Here is a 21343-nt window from a genome sequence, read left to right as displayed (position 1 = left end):
CCTGGAAAGAGTCCTGTATGGGGCTCCTGAAGGGGACTCTTTAATCTTGCTGGGAGACTTCAACGCACATGTGGGCAATGATGGAGACACTTGGAGGGGAGTGATTGGGAGGAACGGCCCCCCTGATCTGAACCGGAGTGGTGGTTTGTTACTGGACTTCTGTGCTAGTCATGGATTGGCCATAACAAACACCATGTTCGAACATAAGGATGCTCATAAGTGTACGTGGTACCAGAGCACCCTAGGCAGAAGGTCCATGATCGATTTGGTTATCGTATCATCGGACCTGAGGCCGTATGTTTTGGACACTCGGGTAAAGAGAGGGGCGGAGTTGTCAACTGATCACCATCTGGTGGTGAGTTGGGTCGAGTGGCGGGGGAAGCCTTTGGATAGACCTGGTAAGCCCAAACGTGTAGTTCGGGTGAACTGGGAACGTCTGGAGGAGGCCCAAGTTCAGGAGGCCTTCAACTCACACCTCCGGCGGAGCTTTTCGGGCATTCCTGTGGAGGTTGGGGACATTGAACCAGAGTGGTCGGTGTTCAAAGCCTCTATTGCCGAAGCCGCGGCGGGGAGCTGTGGTCTCAAGGTCCTAGGTGCCTCAAGGGGCGGTAACCCTCGAACCTCCTGGTGGACACCGGTGGTCAGGGAAGCCGTCCGACTGAAGAAGGAGGCCTTCAGGGATTTGTTATCCCGGGGGACTCCCGAGGCAGTTGCAAGGTACCGACAGGCCCGAAGGGCAGCAGCCTCAGCCGTGGCCGAGGCAAAGCAGCGGGTGTGGGAGAAGTTCGGAGAAGACATGGAAAAAGACTTTCGGGCGGCACCAAAGTTGTTCTGGAAAACTGTCCGACACCTCAGGAGGGGGAAGCAGGGAACCATCCAAGCTGTGTACAGTAAGGATGGGACGTTGTTGACCTCAACTGATGGAGTGTTAGGGCGTTGGAAGGAGCACTTTGAGGAACTCCTGAACCCGACAACTCCGCCCTCTATGTTAGAGGCAGAGCTGGAGTATGAAGGGGGATCGACACCAATCTCCCGGGGGGAGGTCACTGAGGTCGTCAAACAACTTCACAGTGGCAAAGCCCCGGGGGTGGATGAGATCCGCCCAGAAATGCTGAAGGCTCTGGGTGTTGAGGGACTGTCATGGTTGACACGTCTCATCAACGTTGCGTGGAAGTCGGAAACAGTACCGAAGGAGTGGCAGACCGGAGTGGTGGTTCCCCTTTTCAAAAAGGGGGATCAGAGGGTGTGTGCCAATTACCGAGGCATCACACTACTCAGCCTCCCCGGGAAAGTTTACTCTAAGGTACTCGAAAGGAGGGTCAGGCCGATTGTCGAACCTCAGATTGAGGAGGAACAATGCGGATTCCGTCCTGGTCGTGGAACAACGGATCAGCTTTTTACTCTCGCAAGGATCCTGGAGGGTGCCTGGGAGTATGCTTATCCAGTCTACATGTGTTTTGTAGACTTGGAGAAGGCATATGACCGGGTTCCAAGGGAGTCACTGTGGGAGGTGCTGCGGGAGTATGGGGTGAGGGGGTCTCTACTCAGGGCCATCCAATCTCTGTACTCCCAAAGCGAGAGCTGTGTCCGGGTCCTCGGCAGTAAGTCGGACCCATTTCAGGTGAGGGTTGGCCTCCGCCAGGGCTGCGCTTTGTCACCAATCCTGTTTGTAATATACATGGATCGGATTTCGAGGCGTAGTCGTGGGGGAGGGGGTCTGCAGTTCGGTGGACTAAGGATTGCACCACTGCTTTTTGCAGATGATGTGGTTCTGATGGCTTCATCGGTCTGCGACCTTCAGCACTCACTGGATCGGTTCGCAACCGAGTGTGAAGCGGCTGGGATGAGGATCAGCACCTCCAAATCTGAGGCCATGGTTCTCAGCAGGAAACCGATGGACTGTCCACTCCAAGTAGGGAATGAGTCCTTACCCCAAGTGAAGGAGTTCAAGTATCTTGGGGTCTTGTTCTCGAGTGAGGGAACAATGGAGCGTGAGATGGGTCGGAGAATCGGAGCAGCGGGAGCGGTACTGCAGTCTCTTTACCGCACCGTTGTGACGAAAAGGGAGCTGAGCCAAAAGGCAAAGCTCTCTGTCTACCGGGCCATTTTCGTTCCTACCCTCACCTATGGTCATGAAGGATGGGTCATGACCGAAAGAACGAGATCGCGGGTACAAGCGGCCGAGATGGGTTTTCTCCGCAGGGTGGCTGGTGTCTCCCTTAGGGATAAGGTGAGAAGTTCGGTCATCCGGGAGGGACTCGGAGTTGAACCGCTCCTCCTTCGCGTCGAAAGGAGCCAGTTGAGGTGGTTCGGGCACCTAGTTAGGATGCCACCTGGGCGCCTCCCTAGGGAGGTGTTCCAGGCACGTCCAGCTGGGAAGAGACCAAGGGGTAGACCTAGAACCAGATGGAGGGATTATATCTCTTCTCTGGCCTGGGAGCGCCTTGGGATCCCCCAGTCAGAGCTGGTTGATGTGGCCAGGGAAAAGAAAGTTTGGGGCTCTCTGCTGGAACTGCTACCTCCGCGACCCGACCACGGATAAGCGGGAGAAGATGGATGGATGGATGGATAATATATAACTGCAAATAAAACACTGGTTTGATTGCTCAGCAATGACACAATAATTACTGTTAAAATGTTAACTGTTCTGTTGTACAACTAGTTCACTAGTAGTTATGTAGAAGGTCTAGTATTTATCCTGAGAATCGGGCTTCATCTTCAAAACAGTTTTATCTATGATTATAGGAAAACTTAATAACTGCACTTGTATGACATTAAATGTAAAAATACTCTGGTATGTGTAGGCAGTCCTAACATCTATTCTCATGCCTCCTCTTTGTGGAATGTAAATAAAATACAAAGTAGCTGACATATACCTGCAGCCTAATATAGTAAAAAGCATAACAAAAGAAATAAGCCAGTTTGTGTTTATTTAAGTCTTTAAATTGTTTTCCTGTGCCATCATGATCTCTCTTTTTTTTCCGAGAGAGACAACTGTTAATATTATGAATAACCAGACATGTCACTCTATGGAGCTGTAACACATTATATCTTATTTGTTTTTAAACACACTTTATAGCCGAAATAACCTTGCTGTAGCAACGGCAGATATCAAATCAAGATTAATTTGGTTTTTCCACGACCTCGCATGAGGGATATAAAATGGGTCCAAAATGATGCAGCCAAAGGGGTTGAAAACATTCATATAGTTGAATATTCCTGGCAGTGAAATGCACTATGGATGGGAATTTGAAGGGATATTTATATTTGATCCCAAAAAAAAGAAGATTAATCGAATTGACGTATCTTTTATAAAATTAAAATCAATAAAAAAAACGCCCTGAGCCGACATAACGCTGACCTATAATGGCTCGTTCTTAAAGGCAACTTAAATGGATGTGTTGTATAGGATAGATTATTACAAAGGTACAGAGATCACAATATGTAACAGGAAGCAGCTATTTTAAGAAAATAGGCAAGTCTACATGCCCAGGGGAGAGGCGGGTGCGGAGGTGATTTACAATAATTACGCATTTTTACTACAGCGCGGTTTAAGCGTGCCGTGCGCGGCCCGTTTGTGGTTGCGTTTCCACTTGGCGTAGTACCGGCTATCTGTAACAGCTTTTCTGGCCCCATAAAATGTAGGTTCTTAGCGGGCCAGCAACCAGGCTGAGTCGGGCTGAGTATGCTAAACTAGAGAGCATCGCTGGCAAGGGGGCTACAACAAAATGAACATATTTGACTGTGATTTAATTGTAATACACATTTCAAAATGATGCCGAAGTAACAACATACTGATACCGGTTAGTAAAAACCATGAATTAATGCTTTGACCAGTAAGCAGACAAGACGGCAGGCGAAAAACCTTTTAAAATGCATGTTTTCTAAACGGAGATCGGCTAACATGCACCATCGTATATTTTTCAAGCTAAAAGCCGACCATGTGGCAGACAACACATGTCCATGTTAGCATACCTTTGCAAATCAGCAGAACCTCAGCGTCGCAAAGGTTTTCCCTCCTGGAGCTCTGTTAGCGCGCCAGTTGCCACCTGAACCGGGGATTGTAGTTATTCATTATGGAATGCCAAAATTAAATAAATAAATAAATAAATAAATACATATATATATAAATATGCCTATGAAATAAATTCTGAAATAAATAAATGAGGCAATAAATATGTATACATGTACATTTAAATACACATTTATTTATTTCATGGGACTTTTATTTCATAATGACACATTTATTTATTTCAAGAGACTTTTATTCCATAATGACACATTTACTTATTTCAGATGACTTGTATTTCATAATGACGCATTTATTTATTTCAGGTGACTTATATTTCATGATGAGACATTTCCATTCCTTATATGCAAATGAACGGCGCGTGGTTAGCTCACAGATTCAGACCAAAGCAACAGCACCACAACACTGACTCAATAGTTTTTATTTCACACTCCAGTACTCTTAAGTGATTTGCAAACTGCCAATAAACCAAACCGGTTCAAGAACCATTCTTGTGCTTTTCTGGTGCTTAACTGGTTCTTCTCTGGTCTTATCTGGTCCGCCCAATGCTGCTCTTCTGAGAGCAACCGCTCTGACAGCTCTCTCTAGTCTCTACTGGGAAACAGCTAAAAGTCCTTCTGGAGGTAAGCAGCAACTCTACACAATTACACCCAGTCTGAGAGTAAAATATTTCTGGAAGGTTAGTTTGGCTTTCTTACAACGTTAAGTTAATGTTAACGTAACCTTAAGTTTGCTAGGAGGCTATTGTTAAGAGCTAGCTGTCTTAGCTAACAACAGTTAGCAGCTAACGTTTTCTGCAGTTTGTGTTGCCCCCGAAAAACGTGATGTAGTTATTTAAGGGTATGTTAAATTAACGTTATTTTACAAGTTGAGAGAGTTAAATTGTGTTTAAAATCGTCAATGTAATGCACGTTAGAGGTTTTTAGTTGGACATGAAGTTAGCTAACATTAGCTAACTCTACCAGGTTAGCATGTTAAGCTGTACTTTCTGTGGCAAGCTTAATACAAAGAGGGGTTTTGTGCTTCATTGCAAACTTTTCTTTGTTAATATACCTGAAACTGTAGGGACAGTTTGTTTCTACTCAACTATATAGACCATTGTTGAGGAGATGCAAAACATACTGTACATGAGTTGGGTCCAACATATACCTTGAGTAATGTTACTTTGCTGCTAAAAAGGAAACATCATTATCAGATGAGGACATCACCAAAGTGTGTGAGTCTGTCAGGGGATTTGATCTGTTCTCTGCATGTCGTACACACTGCTCTGGTATTACTTATCTTGTAAAATGTAAGTCTCGCTCTTGTCATCGTTTAGGCTTTGCATTTGAACTCCTATGACTGGTTGCGGACTTGAAGGGAACGCCTTCCTGACATCCAGGAAAAAGGTGAGATTCTAATACATTTATTTGAATGCCAAAAGCAAGTTATTGTTTTTAACTTTTTAAATATGATTGTTTTGGGGCATTTCAGTTTTATTGGACAGAGGCAGTAGATATCTACTGGAAACAGTGGAGAGGGAGGAGATGATATGCAGCAAAAGGCCCGGCCGGATGGTTGCTGCTCCGTGTGGAACGTGTTCTATCAGGTAAAGCACTTTGGTACCCAGTTATTTATGGTATTGAGTTTGAATTTAGCCTTTGGAATGTATATTCCAACAGTGCATTGTAAAGACTGAAAGATGTAAAGCTTGACATGATTTGGTCTTTTACTTAAGCGGATGTTTGTCCTCCTGTCTTCTCTTATTTCCTTATCTTTCTTTCAGGTGTAACATCGACCAATGGTTGTACATGACAGGGACATCCTCCGCCTCTTTGCTGTCTTACTAGTCAATCCTTCTTATCAGGTCCTTTCCTAAATAGTGGTAAGTTTTACAGTTCAGTGTACGTTAATTTAGCTACTTAATGCTTTACCGCTGTTGAATAAATCCTATACTGCTAGTGATTTTATTAAAACTAAGATTTGTAAACTTTTTGATTCCAATTACAATAATCTTTTTGTTATAATTGTAAAACATATCTTAACATCCATCAGCAATCAATACAAAAAAATCATCCAACACTAAATAGAATAAATCTGGACATATTTCTTTTTATACAGCAGCATGTTTTGGGACTGCTCATTGATGTCATCAAGAGCCATTGAGTCTACCTTTTGTATTCGGCCTCTTAGAATGTTTATAATTTCTTTGTATCTTAACATTCCTATAATAATTAGTTTTTTTATTGTTGATATTGTTTTGCTCTTTATTTTTGTTGTGATAATCACTTTGCAATTGTTGTGTAAGTGCTATATAAATAGTTATACTAATATTATTGTTGTTACCATCATTACTATTATTAATAATGTCTTCTTTGTTTTCTTTATTTATCGCTGCAGAAAGGATCATGCCAGCCCACATCTAACACCTGATCAAGAACTTGTGAACCTCACTGCTGCGGACACCTGTGTGATATTCGACTCTGACTGGAACCCTCAAAATGACCTGCAGGTACGATATATATATCTGCTCTGTCCGTCCCAAAGATAGTTCAATAGGGCTACAACAACAACAACAGTCTTTCCGTTTATTCCCTCGGTTCTTTAAGTGTATATTTTCTAGGGGTGCACCAAATGGGAAATTCTTGGCCGAAACCGATACGGAAAATAGTAAACAGTTGGCCGAAAACCGAATGCCGAAAGGCCGAAAATGATTAATAGAAATATATATATATATATTGTATACATTTTTTACCAATGTTGTTCAGCTACCTGATTATGGAAAAAGACATGATTATGGCAAAACTTAACTTAAATAATAATCATTATTATGGGTCCATAAAACATTTATTCAGCACTTTTGAATGCATACAGTACATTAATTCCAAGTCAAGTGCATTTTCTTTTCTCTGTAGGATAACTACAACAAAGTGCATTCAGAACAAAGCCAAGGTGCTTTAAAACTGCATAAACATCTAGGCCAGTAGGCCTACAACAAAATTGTGTAAATAAAGACTGTAACAGCCAGGCCTTCAACAACAACAAATGCACCTATAAGTTTGGTAACCTAACGTGTTGTTGTGATGACGTAATCAAAACGCGGCGACAAGCACGGCGAGCGACCATGCTCGCGGCTGGCTCACAGCCAACATGTCTGCCGCTTGGAGATATTTAAAAATATCAGAGAGAGAGGCGCGGATTGCGATTTGTAAAACGTGTTCAGCTGACATTTCTCGAGGGGGTGAAACTGCAAAGACTTTCACCACTTCGGGATTACTCCAGCACTTGAAATCAAAACACCCGGACAAATATGCGGAACCCTGTTCTCTGACATTCGGTGATATTTTTTCGGTGCTCAAACCCTTTCGGCCGAAGGCCGAAATGGCTTTTTTAACCATTTTCGGCCGATAATTTTCGGTGGCCGAATATTCGGTGCATCCCTAATATTTTCCCATTTAATGCTTAAAAACGTTGAACAGCAGCTGCACATGATGCTCTTTTGAACCCTCTTTTAATTTCTTATTTCAGACTCAAGCTCGGTGTCATCGTTTTGGCCAGTCTAAGGCGGTGAAGGTGTACCGTCTGATCACTAGAAACTATGAGAGGGAAATGCTGGATAAAGCTAGTCTGAAGCTCGGGCTGGACCGTGCCGTCCTGCAGAGCACAAGTGGGAACAAAGAAGGCAACAACAACGGGTTGAGAAAAAGAAAATCTGTCATATTTCTAGATGCCAAGTCATTTTTGGGTCAGTCGCTGTTGCAGTACGCTTAGTTTATTTTCAAAAAGAGTTTTCTAAATCCACTTGTGTAAATGTCTCTCTGCGTCGCCTTTAGCCGGTCCAGCAGTTCTCCAAGAAGAAGATCGAAGACCTGCTGAGGAAAGGAGCCTACGCCGCCATCATGGACGAGAACGACGAAGGCAATCACTTCTGCTAGGAGGACATCGACCAGATCCTGCAGCGAAGAGCCACCGTCATCACCATCACCAGGTATGTTCTTAGCAGCACTAGCCACTTGCTCTTTGTTAGATACCAAGTACTTGGTTATTTGAAATGTAATATTGATGATGTAATAATTAAAACTAGGGATGGGTACCGAGCCCCAGTATTAACGGGCCCCGGGGCTGAATTATTAAAGACCGTGGTACCGTTAACGTCCAACGTTATCGATCTTTTTATCGGTATTGGAGACATTTAAAAAATAGATGTCATATGTATTATATCTACATAAACATTATATCGCAGTCTTACTACAAAAAAAGACTACAAAATGTGTCTATGATTTATTTTCGATCTTTCCAATCCAGGCGAGAGATCTCTCTCCCCTGTCGGTGTGCGAGGGGGTGGGGCAATTTACACACAGAACCTGCTACATGCATGCAACACACACACACGCACACACACACGCGCGCGCGCGTGCACACACAAACACATGGCGGAGAGAACTAAGTGCCCCGAGGGTAGTTATGTTACCCGTCTTGAGCATGGATGTATAATAAGAACTGGATACAGCGTGGGAGGAGGGGTCTCGTTCTTTCCTATGAGAGCTGCTCATTGGCGCATGAAGTCAAAATGGCCCAACTTTTGAGAGAGCGAAACGTCACAGATTACCCGTCATGCCTGGCTCTCAGAGCAGAAGAACCCGTTTGTGCGCTCACAGAGCATGCACCGCTTGAGCCCCGCCCCCCAAGCACACACTCTCGGCTCACTAGAAAGAATGGAGAGAGAGAATAAATCTAGATTTGGCTTTTAGTGCATTTTACAACTTTAAGGACTTAATGATTCTAGGGCTATACAATAGTTCATACTGGGTAGTTTATTTAGTTTCAAAAAAATTATCCACCGATTTACAGACGTCTCTTTCCCAATGTTAGTCAAGGGGAAAAAGTATTTCTAGGCCGGTCGACGTCACAGACTGATAAGGAAATTGTAGTACCGCCGTTTGGACAAAACGTATATTTTCCTCAGAGTCCGGCGCACTTCCTGGGGGCTTGGTCTTGAGGTGGAAAATGCTCGTTGCCAAAAGTGCAATAAGAATTTCGCATGTAAGGGCCGTAACACGAGCTATTTGTCTAAACATTTAGCAAAAGTGCACCACATTCTGACGGAGGAATGCACCGGGTTCGACTGTCTTTCTAGTAGCTCTGTAGCCCCATCCACGAGTAACGTTTCCACGTCAGGTATATATTATGTTTGCTAGCAGCAACACACAGAGTTAACTCAATGATACAAACATGGGTTAATGATTAGAGGTAACTGAGTTATTTATTTTGTTAAAGTTACAGCTATTCTGTTTGCAGTTCTATCATCACATAATTTAATACGATTTGTTAAAACATTGTTGTTTCTTATTTTCAGTTTGCTTCAAGCAGTGGCTGTACGAGAAAGACGTGGAGGACCGAGAAATGCTGGCCAGATTGGCAAAGACCGGAAGATACTTAACAGAGAAGATAATGGATATTAACAAGAAAAAGAAAAAGAATGTTTATAATTTCTTTGTTGCTGTTTACATTTTGAATTATATTTGTTATTTTTAAATCAAATGCATCTATTTTAGATGATATATTTATTTAGATGTAGTTTTTTTTTGTAATATTATTGTATTAAGTATAATTTATTAAATAAAAATACTGTTATGAACACGATACAATGTCTTTGTTTTGATAGTTACCAGAATACATTGTATATTTAATACTAACATAAGCTGGTGATAGATAAATGCTGGTCTCCTGGTATGCCAGCAGACAAATATTTATAAAGAAAGAAACAGAAGGGAGGAAATGATGATAGCTAGACTCAGAATAAATCACACAGCATTGAATGGTACGCTGCATGTCATGGGGAAAAGTAACAGTGACAAGTGTAGGAACTGTGGAGTTAAAGAAAATGTGGAACATCTATAAAGCTGAAAGAGAGAAACTAAAGGATAACGTTTTAGAGGCAGAGAGGGAATGGAGTGTGGTTGGTATTTTGGGAACAAAAGGAGAGGGAGAAAGAGCTACCAGAAAGGTACTGTTTACCTTTAGTGAAACTGGGGTAGGTACAATTATCTAACTTTAGGTCAGGAAAGATCATAGATTGTTGTTTTGTTTTGTTTTATTTATTATGTTTTTTATTTCTTTATTTTTGGATTAGATCATAGATACGTCCATGAGTTAAGAGATGGAATGATATGATGATTCACACTCATGTACAGTAGGTGGCGGTATGCACCTTAAAGTTGTTTGCAATTCGCCAAAAAACAGAGAGAAGAAGAAGTCAACTGGTTTGCCAACGGACAATTTACACCGAAGAAGAAAAAGCGAACATTTCTGGCGGGTGAAATTTAGATTATCAGATTACATGCGATGTCTGACTCTGAGAATGTAGTAGTTTGCCTTATAGTCTTTCTCCTCCATTTTCTTCCTCTTCTCGAGTAGTCAGTGTGGTGCTGTTGCTTTGGTCTGGGTCTCTGGATCTGTGAGCTAACCACGCCCCGTTCATTTGCATATAAGGAATGGAAATGTCTCATCATGAAATACAAGTCTCTTGAAATAAATAAATGTGTCATTATGAAATAAAAGTCTCTTGAAATAAATAAATGTGTCATTATGAACTAAAAGTCCCATGAAATAAATAAATGTGTATTTAAATGTAAATGTATACATATTTATTGCCTCATTTATTTATTTCAGAATTTATTTCATAGGCATATTTATATATATATGTATTTATTTAATTATTTATTTATTTATTTAATTTAGGCTTAAATGGCATTCCATAGTGGAAAACCCCCTGCAGATTTCTGTTGGAGACCCCGTTCATAGCTCGAAGCATACACAAAGAACTTAGTTTTAACTCTTGGATTTTTAAGTTTTGCCAACTGAATTTATTACATGACGCACACTTTAAACAAGCAACATAATAAAGATAGTCGAGAGAACCACTTAAATGTAGTAAGCAACTCAATTCAATATTTGTTGTTCACTTTACAAACAAATTATTTTCAAGCCAACAATTTTAAGTTTGCGTTTTTACAGTGTACACACTGTGAATATGAGTGGGAAAAATGAGTGTAATAAATGCTTTTTAGTGAAGAAATATAAAGTTAACTCAACTAAAGTTGCTCGGTATTTTTGTATTGTCAATACTATTACTGCATAACTAATATCTCACATCTGAAGGTTTAAAGAAAATGCACCTTAAAATAAAGATTGGCCTTTCAATACATTAGCTGGTTGATTTTGTCTTTTCAATTGTTTATCTAAATTCAAGTAGCTATAACTGGTACTTATCGTTTGAAGATACAGTCTGGTTATAATGCTGTTTGAAGGAGGCACACAGGTAGAGCACTAACTAGCTAATGTATCTTAGCTTGAATTAAATGTATTTAACGTATAATGAAGTGACTGCAAATAAAGAATACATTCAGGTCCATGTAGAAACATAAAAAATACTTTAGTCCCCTCTGTCTTCCTCTCATCAGTAGAGGAAAAGTGTGTGTGTGTGTGTACAAGATAGATATTAATTTTACTCCACAATTTCCTACCGTATTATTAAATAAGTCTGCACAGCTGAGGGGACACCTGTAACTCAATTCATGTGATTTTTGGGTGATTTATTCAATAAAAACTGTATTTTCAGAGTTAATCAAATGACAGCCACATTGTTACCTAAAGTGTCTCAAACACGTTTAAGGAGTGTAATGCAACTGAAAGGTACACTAATAAAAGTAAAACGTTGTACCAACAAAAAAAAATTAGAGCAATCAATCACACAAAAATATTTTACATTGACTCAATGAAAGTCAATTTCTTCAGATCAATCTGTATATTTTAACTCCAGAGCACATTTATTTGAATGAAAAACAAATTTTTCACACAACCAGCTTTGGCCTCTGAGGCAGCCATTACCTGATCTTAGACATGTTAATAAGTACCACAGTTAAAATGCAGTAATATGTGCCGCTTCCAAACATCAAACTCTTAGAAAAAAGACTTGTCCTTATTATCCACTGCACACTTTTTTTTAAAGCAACACTGACAACTTGCGCCTGTGAGACATGTCATCTCTGAAAAATGATTAGACATGCATAACTTCTACAGTGAAAATCGGTCATACTGTAAGTGCAACTTCTGAACACAACACTTTTTTGCAAATGTTTTACAATGGATAAATATGATAAAACCTTGGTTTTAGAAACCTTACCATGTAACAATGGTAACTGTGAGTGAGTGCAACAAAGTGTCTATTCTGGGATGAACAGCTGGGTTCTCAGTCTATTCACTTTTGGGCTCATCTTTTTCCTCTCAAGCTCCATCAGGAATTTTTGCACAACTTCAAAAGTGGATTGCAGTTATTTCGGATATCTTAAGTTCAGTGCGTATATGAGCCCGAAGAGCATGGCAAAAGTTGTCGCAACCGAGGGCAAGCCGCTGAGGACCTCTGTTACTTCGATGAGAACCTTGACGTCTTTGGGTCGATGAAGCTGATCCTCTTTCCCAATGACAAAGATTGCCATTGTTGCCTGCTCCAGTTCTCCGGCCTCAGCGTCCTGCATATCATGCAAACAAAAGGGAAATGGATGAGGACCACACAGTGTAGTTCAACAGGCCTGAGGCGCAAAGGTTTCCCCAAGTTTGCAGCTACCTTTTAAAAATACAAGATTATAGTGGATAGATGAAAAGGAAAGTTCTCAGTTTAGTCGGCCCAAGAGGAAAGTTCAGGAGGTCATCACAAATGACTAGCTTTCTAACCAAGCAGTTATTTGCATGCAGTACAAATATGTTATTTTTCTTTTATGAACAAACTTCTTATGAGTGAGTGGGAGGTCTTACCTGGAATTCTTTGATGAGATGGTCAACAGGTTCATCCAGGTAGATCATTAGAGATTTGAGGATGCATTCTCTTCTGATGGCGATGTCCACAGTCTGAGTAAGAACAGTTATATATATATATATATATTATAAATCAAATGCAAAAAAAAGGACGATTCAGCCACTGATCCCACAGATAAAAAACTCATTCAAAGATACCTCATCCAAAACCTGCAAGATCCCGGTGGTCTTCTGTTTCACAACTCCTCCCCTGCTCCTGATGACCTGCAGCAGTTTGGTGGAGTGTTTGTCCAACTGCGCCAAGAACTTTGTCTCTAATGGAAATGTTGTTATGCGCATGAACTCAGCATATACCTAGAAAATATAAGCAGCATAGAAAACAAAAAACACTGAAAATTTATAATACACATATTTTTTATAAAGAGCCAACGGTTTGATTAAAAGTACTCCAAGTCAGCTTGTATGAATGTAACATTTAAATTAATCCACATATTTATTGAAAACCACCACCAAATAAAGACACTAAGAGTAATAGATGTAAAGCTTATATTGTGATATTGATATTGTAAAAATAAAACGTCAACATAGTTGCCTTGGCTGTCTATAGTTGTTAGTGAGTTGGGCCCTCATTTCTTCTCCATTACAGGCTTACATCAAAATAATTACCTCTTCTTCCATGTGAAAAAGTGCAGGCCACCGCTCCAAGAGGCCTTCAATGCTTGGTCTCTGATGCACTATTTCTTGTCTTCGGTATCCAAACGCCTTCACCATCTTTTCTTTTATTGATTGCCGGTTGTTTCTTCTCTGTTGCTCTGCCAAAAGGGAAATTGTCTCTTGCTCCATGCTTTCTGGAGTCTCACCAATCGGCAAGGATGGAAAATGTTTGGCCTCAGCTCGCCTGGCTCTCTTTAAATTCTTCGCAGGGTAGGACTCTTCTTGAGACTTGTTCTTCAACGAGTTCACAGCAAGCTCTGCAGATGATTTGAGCTTTGTGTCAGTCTAGATTGGTTCTTTGTGTACTCTGCATTTCCTCTCTGTAATTGACATTTTGTCTCATAGGAGAAGACCGGGATTGGAAACACTTTAGGCAACCGCTGTGTTCTTAATGATTCCGAGGAAGAGCCGCTAAGTAGTACTGTGTCATCTGTATTCACAGATCCAGAGGAGTCTTCACTGTACAGTCCACTTGTAGGGGTACTATTTAATGGTATCTCAACTGGGTACAAGACCACAGTTGTAGAATCGGGGTCTAATTCGACAACTTTGATCACTGTTAAATCTTTAATCGCATGTGTAGATGTAAGATTAACAAATGTGTTCCCAAAATCAGTGTCTTTGTACTGTAGCCTTATGTAACCTTCTAATCCACATGAATTCTTCACCTCCTCAATGAGCTCTTCCATTGAGTTGGGAATTCCATTTCGAAGCTCCAGTCTGACGCTGTTGTGGTCGTTCAAGATGATCAGCAATCGAACAGGTGGTCCAATATCAGCCATGGCGCAACATTACGTGTTGATTTATATCAACACGTAATGTTGTATCGATGTAGGCCTATATAGATGCACTACCGCAAAAGTATTCTCCGTCAGGACTTCCTGCAACAACACCACGCCGTTATCTTGATTCTGATTGGCCAGAAGACATTATCAAAGATGTTCTAGTGAGAAGACGATCACTACGTGACAAAAGTTTTCAAACCCGTTTCTGGTCTTCTGTATTTCCAGACAAGTGGCTGCTGAAATCAATCTTACTAACTGCTGTCTGTGCAATTTACTCGGCGGACTTTATTTTGATTACTTTAACATCATTTCTTATGGTGGGGCTAAGCCATTTCTTGGTATGGCTGTAGCCTACCCCAGCGCTGCCACTGGTGGGATGTATGGGGCGGGCCATTCTGCACATGCGTTAAATGCGTTAAATATTAATTAAAAAAATTAATTATCGCCGTTAACGCGATCATTTTGACAGCATTAATATATATATATATATATATATATATATACTGAAAGCAATTCTAGAACCCTGAAGGCAGGAGACTGAAAAGAGTCAAGGGATCTTATACACAAGTTATTGAGCCGTTTCCGCTCTACATCCTGAACTCCTCCCTTCGATGCAATGCACTTCCGTTTTGGCGGACTGGGTTTGTTTTGCTAGCTAGCTCCGTTGTGCCGACAAAGCACTGATATCGCAGAGACAAAGAGGATATAACAATTACAACATGAAGAAAAGTGTTTCGGGAACTACGTGTGCGGTAGTTGGTTGCAATCACTCGAGAAAGCACCTGAACGAGTGGTTAGATAGAGAGTGCTACGACCACAAACCAGCACCCAGCACCCAGCCATGTTGTTCATTAAATACAGATAAACACAACAAATACTGCATGCATTGTATTTTTTAATATTATATATGAATATTTTCATAGTGATGTAATTGTGTGGGCTGCTTTTATATTTTAATTTGTAATACCTGTTAGGATTAAACATGTGATCTTTCTTGTTGAAGCCATTTCTTTAGTTTCCTCTAAACAATTAATTAATTCAGTGTTATTTATGTACAGTATGAGCTTAATATGAATGATGAACTGTGTTAAAAGAAATTGTAGCACTCTAAGGAACATATGAAATGCAATAATGCAATAACAGTGCAATAATGAAATTAAATTACATCAAACTTTATTTTCACTCAAACAGTACAGGCACATATGATATATTGCACAGCATAAAGAGATCATGTAAATTGTGCATTATGTAAACAACAGACAACTGTTGGCTCCTGTGGGCATGACCTAAATAAGGCAGTTTATTTTGGTTTTAAAATGCTGAGATATTTACTGCAGAACTGTAACCTTCCCTCAACAAAATCGTCAACAATTTTCGGGAGCATGTGGGCAAAGTAGAATGTGCGCAGCCTTATGATATGCCCCTGGACAAAGTCTTGGTCGTAGGGTACTTCGATTTCTAGGTGCTCAGTTTTGTTCCAGATCACCAACTTGGAGTGCTGAAGCCCTGTGCAGTGCATCCCAATTTGTACCTGCATATAGTAGCCTTTTGGACCATTGCAGGCAATATGGTAATCTATCCTATTTCCGTTTGCCACAGTTGTGATTTCACAGTTCTTTGTTGGCAAAAATTCTGCAAGTGACTTGTTTCCCAACACAGGTGATTTGATCTCCAACAGAATCTCTTTGTTTATCACTCCATCGGGAGATGCTGCAAGCCACGGATCCTTGTCGCACACCACTAAGCCTTTGGTTTCAATGCTGTTGCCCAGAGTTTCCAAATAGTCCCTTGCAAGTTCCTCCCCCTCCGCTCCTTGACGGGTTGCAGCATTGCCACGGAAGGATGGGTGTAAGTGTTCTGACAAAAACTTGTCGGGCGCCGTGGTTGAGCGAATGGGCACCTTTCTAGCTGTGCTCGCTGTGATGCGCACTCTCCGCGCATCATGCCAGACCTGTTCTTTGCTCTGTGCTTTTGTAACCTTCTCGATCTCCTCAAGCCGGGCTGTGGACATGTTAATGTACTTATCATAGAAGGTTCTGCATTTTACACAAGCCAGTGGTATGTGGTGCTCATCATGGGTTAGGAGATGGAGGTGTGGACATGGTGTTGGCTCGGTGATGGAAGAGGTATCAGCATTAAAGCAGAACTGCAGGAGGCTATTCCCAGGGCAATTGAAAAGTTCTGCCATTGGTGAGGCAAGTGTGTTCTTCCTCCACTCTTCATGAGTCCTAAAGAGTGTCACCTCCTGTGCCGGTTCTGGAGTGGTAGAGGATGGCTGTGAAGTTGGTGGCGGCTGGTAGAGATCCTTCCTGTTGTGTCGTTTGAAGCGCACATACTTCATCTTCCTCTGACCAGCATTTCTTTTAGACCCAGCATTCCACTGGTTCTGTCTGTCTGTGCAGGCAAGCCCGGTTTTCCCCTGTCTCACAGCATTTTCTACCTAGAGAGATAGAGTAAAAACAGTGCATAGATATTATAATGGGTTCACTGCAAACATGTCATATGATATAATACATCATGGCATACACACACTTTGCACTCTAGCCAAGTAGCCTATGATGTAGTTCGGATACCAACAATAAAAGACATAGGCCTAGGCTACAATGGTCAAATAATCTAGTTACCTTCCACAGGATCGCAGCTGAGTGGGAACAAGATCTCCCTGGTCCAGCAACACACGTACATCCCGCAGTTTTGACTTCTCTAGCTTCAGTTACCAGCACCCAAGCATTATGCCACGCATTGTTCAAACACTGGCTAGGCTCTACCTTTGCTTTTAGATAAACAAAACGATCATGTTTGTATGACATGACACAACCAACTTTGTTGCTGTGCAAATATTGATATGCCTCGGAGGCCTTCAGACTGTCCATTGCTTTTCCATCTATTGCCATGGATTGAACGAAGTAGGAGCAAATTTTGCTGTACGTTATGCTGGGCCACGTCGTCATGTTATCCTCCCAGTTTTGCACTGAATTCGGGTGGGGGAGAGTAACGCCATCTCCAGTCAAAGAAGTAGAATCGTGTTCCCAAGCTAGCATCACTGTTAGCATCGAAATCGCTGTGTTTACACCAGTGCCCGTCTGACTGTTTACACCGGTTTACACCGACAGACGCTGTGCAAAAGACTTCCGGCGGAAATGAAGTGCATTTGTGTAGGGTTATGGCGCTACCCGTGGTTTGTTGCGTAAACTTGTCTATAAAAGTTAACAGCATTTAATTACACAAAAGATGCGGTGGTGTACAAAATGAAATGTGCGAGTGGAGGCGCTCTCCACATCCGACCGGTCAGTTCAGGTCAGGGGGTCGAAGAGATCAATTCTTGGCTTGCTCTTCCTGTTGTCATCTGAGGTCTTCTCCTATTGGCCGGCGTCGTCGGGGGGCGGGTCCAATGCAATTCCTGCCTTTTTCTGTAGCTAAATTGCATCATTCTGGCGTCTGTGGTTATTTAAACATTCCCTGCTACACATTATTCAGCGTCAATAAATGAGTGCTAATCCCAGTGTGCTCAGTGTACAACATCACATGTCATTTCACCTTGGTTCAAGGTTTGAAATCGTATGATTCCGCCAGATGCTAACCGGAAGTGACGAGTTTTCAGAATAAAAGTGTTAAGCTAATAGTGAGAACTTCCGGTTTTTCAGAATAAAACTGATTTAAATCAAATAGTGTATTTAATTCAAATTACACCATATCAACATTGATTTTAATTTCCAACAATCCTTCCTTACATACCATTTAAGGTATGTAAATAATATTGAAATCAATGAGTTCTTCATCCGAACATTGCATGGTACATAACTCATAAAAGTAAAAAATACAAATAAGAATACATATTCATCATAAATATAAAGTTTTTCATTTGTGCATAACTTCTATCTTAAACCTTTAATGTCACTTCTCAAAATAGCAGCAATTAGCTTGGTATGGAAAACGTCTAACGCCTTCCTTTCACATCATAAATCATCTTCATACTGTATCTGGTGTAAAGGCACTTGTTCTTTTACTAAGTATAAGAAGGATTAAACTATCTAAAAATAGCTAAATATTACTCTTTATTTAAACAAGTCTAGCGCCATTCTATCGGTCTGTTTTTATCTAACTGTTTGTCTCTGGTGCAATTTACGAATCTCTGCTGGCTCCAGTGGATATAGTTCTCTCCATCCACATTCTTGTTGGTTGTAGGACAGAGGAATAATAATTCAGAACCTGCTGATACTTGAATCTTACTACTTGGCATATGTTACAAAACAAAAAACATCTTCATGGTGAACTAAATAAAATCCTTGTAATCTTTCTCAAATCTAATATAACAATTAAGCATTCCTTTTTCTGGTAAAAACACACTAACGTTATGTAATACAATTTCATTATGATTCAAAAACAACTAAAGTCATGATGATATCAGAGTGAATGATTTCCTGAGTGTGTCTGTGCTGTAAGGTACTTCATTCTCTGCTTGGATCGTGTGCAGAAATCCCATCGATTGCACCTGGCAATACTGCTTCTACCTATCTATTATCAAGCTGAAAAATGAATACAGAAATCCAACATACTGTCATCAAATATCTTTCTATTATGAATTTAAATGAAATTTATATCCCCATAATGACCTAAACAATAAAGTCTATGGCCTTTACTTATTTTACCAGGCTATTTACAAGATGTTGTCTAAATTAAATTATGTCTCATTACTATGTTTTAGCTTAACTGTTCTTTCTACATTTCAAACCTCAGGTACTTTAATATCTGTTGAAATATTGCAAAATTGTTTCATTATCACAGGTCAACTTCTTCTGTATTCCATTCTGGAATTACATCTCTCACAGTAGCCCCTTGGCCACTGATTCTGCATCTGTGTTACCGGTTATACGGTCAACATTCACCAAACAGTGTATTATCCCTAGATATGGAGAAGGTTAATTCTAAAACTATCTTCAATGCTCAGTTTGAACATCTGGGTTGGGGCGGAAAGTTTCTTTCAATCCTTTAAAGAAATGTTTTAATTGTGAATTTTACATTTACAACCATGTTGACATTATACATTATACACACTCCCCCCTTTTTACACATGAACTCATGTGTAACAAAATCCTGTAATGGGGAGGGGGAAAAAACTTTCAAGTAAATATTGGTTAGGGACATAACAAACATTATTTACAATTTTAGATCCATCATTATTATTATTTCCACAGTAAACACTTCAGTGAAAATAAGTGTTTCTCTCCGTCTTTCAGGCCCAAAAGAAACAGAATCTTCAGATTTAATTTGAGTTTTACATTTGCAAACCGCCAACTCCTGTGGGAGTAAAATATCATCAAGTAGATTAGAAACGGGTCACATGTCCGGTTTCCCCTTTTTGTGGAATTTTTAGGAAACCTTTGTTTCCCTTGGAGCTCCAAAATAATGTGTTAGTCCAAAAACATGCTTGGTTAGTTATTGTTTTAGAATCATGCAGTTACACTGATCACATGCCGGCATTCATTCACACTCACACTATCTGGTTGTCAAGTCAGGTTTGGTCAGGTACACCCCAGGGTCAGTCATTGACAGTGCTTTTGTCACACTGTCAGTCAGGGTCAAAGGTAATTTGGTCTCAGTCTTTTGGCCATGTCGTGCTCTGCAGAGTCTTTTCAGAGGTATTTCAGCATAGGCGGGTTCCCTTTATCTACAAAAATATGTCATATGTGGAGCGCCATTCCTTATTCATTCACGATTTCAACTATGATTTTCAAGATGGTTCTAACTTTCCATTTGGACTTCTGCCTCCCATTTTCATGAAACTTGGTACAAAACTCACTTCCTTATAGTACTACTACTACTACTACTACTACTACTACTACTACTACTACTACTACTACTGCAATTCATTTACACCTAATTAGTATTACAATGTCTAATAGATCTAATTCAGAAACTTGTGTACATAACTATTATCTTGAGTCAAACCATTACTAGGATCTATGTAGCTCTGCTATGTATTTCATAGCTCATCTATCTTCAATTCTGGTCCACTTAAAAAACAATGTTAAACTCTTTAGCAGTGTGTGGAACCTTGGGTGTCGGAACATGTAACAATTACTCCCTCCTTTATCAAGGATTTTAAAACAGAAGTCATTTCATATTTCCATCTGAAAGCCCTCCTATGGTAATAACTATGCTACAATGGAGAAATCAACACTTTAGATTGGAATACTATATTTGGCTTGGCACTAGCTCTTCCTTTAACATGATCCATACAAATACAGATGTGTCTTAAAGAGTGGTTCCTAAAACTATCCTTTTAATGGTGATCAATATTGTAACAAATGAGATCACTACTTTATTCACACGTGAATAAAAATCTCTAAAAGAATAATTTGTTAACATGATGAAAAGATTGAAGCATATGGTTCTACTCTGTACTCCAAAACACCCACTGCTTAAAGTGTAGTGAATATTTCCATCATGTCTCCCTCAGTGTGATTTTCTCATTTTACTTTAATAGTTTCCTCTTTACTGCTATTTTTAATTTACAAATTGATTAATTCATGGTTAATAAATCTGTTTGTCTTTACGTACTTATCAAGTCAATTCAAGTTATTTAAATGTGGTCTCTTTTATGTGCGTTTGTGAATAAGTGTGTTTATTTGTAAACTCACTCATTCCTGTTCTCCTCTGGTTGTCTCAAGCCGTGACCACGGCCTCCTCACTTCTAATCGACCATGCCAACTCCTCTGATTCTGTCTTCTCTTCAGTCCATCAGCTCTTGAATCCATCCGCTGTAACTCTTTTAGGCAGCCTTTGGCCCAGTTACATCTGCAGCCCACATCATGCCACTGTTCTTGCACTGCTTTTTATATGTCATCTCCTCCTTTACAGTCTCTTCGCTGTTTTTATGGAGGGCGGATTCTGCTCTCAAGTTTCACACTTTGCTCTTGCCAAATCTCGTGGCTCAGCTTGGAACTTCATGCCCGGTCTGAGGGACTGATGAGAGTATCTCTGTATGTCAGCAAGCCGCTTGGTTCTGGATGCCTCAGGT

General features: G+C 40.5%; 1 protein-coding gene and 1 long non-coding RNA gene across 9 annotated transcripts; one reads left to right on the top strand and one right to left on the bottom strand.

The window, feature by feature from the left end:
* The first annotated feature begins 4400 nt into the window (after window positions 1-4400).
* Window positions 4401-10560, top strand: LOC307044874. Of its 4 annotated transcripts, XR_013809714.1 has the most exons (8): window positions 4401-4653; window positions 5349-5418; window positions 5504-5618; window positions 5796-5894; window positions 6410-6521; window positions 7538-7754; window positions 7843-7997; window positions 9366-10560. It is a non-coding gene; the product is annotated as an uncharacterized lncRNA (long non-coding RNA). The 4 variants fall into 4 exon arrangements; XR_013809713.1 differs by having other exon boundaries at window positions 5517-5618; window positions 7538-7997; XR_013809715.1 differs by having other exon boundaries at window positions 7538-7997.
* A 1255-nt stretch (window positions 10561-11815) lies between these two features.
* LOC307045097 (uncharacterized protein) lies at window positions 11816-20122 on the bottom strand. 5 transcript variants are annotated; one of them, XR_013809775.1, is made up of 5 exons: window positions 16947-20122; window positions 13490-16762; window positions 13022-13177; window positions 12824-12916; window positions 11816-12540 (listed from the first exon to the last, which is right to left on the bottom strand). XR_013809775.1 is itself a non-coding variant. In XM_079690601.1 (4 exons), the coding sequence occupies exons 1-4, from the start codon at window positions 13664-13666 to the stop codon at window positions 12343-12345; spliced, it is 624 nt and encodes a 207-aa protein (XP_079546727.1). In that variant the 5' UTR covers window positions 13667-16894; the 3' UTR covers window positions 11816-12342. The 5 variants fall into 5 exon arrangements, 1 of the variants encoding a protein (XP_079546727.1); XR_013809776.1 differs by having other exon boundaries at window positions 13022-13137; XR_013809774.1 differs by having other exon boundaries at window positions 13022-16762.
* Between the last annotated feature and the right edge of the window lie 1221 nt (window positions 20123-21343).

The sequence above is a fragment of the Notothenia rossii genome, assembly GCF_949606895.1.
Source record: "Notothenia rossii genome assembly, chromosome: 6".
Lineage (NCBI taxonomy): Eukaryota > Metazoa > Chordata > Actinopteri > Perciformes > Nototheniidae > Notothenia > Notothenia rossii.
Note: the sequence above shows the minus strand (reverse complement) of the source record. Positions and strands in the feature narration are given on the sequence as shown.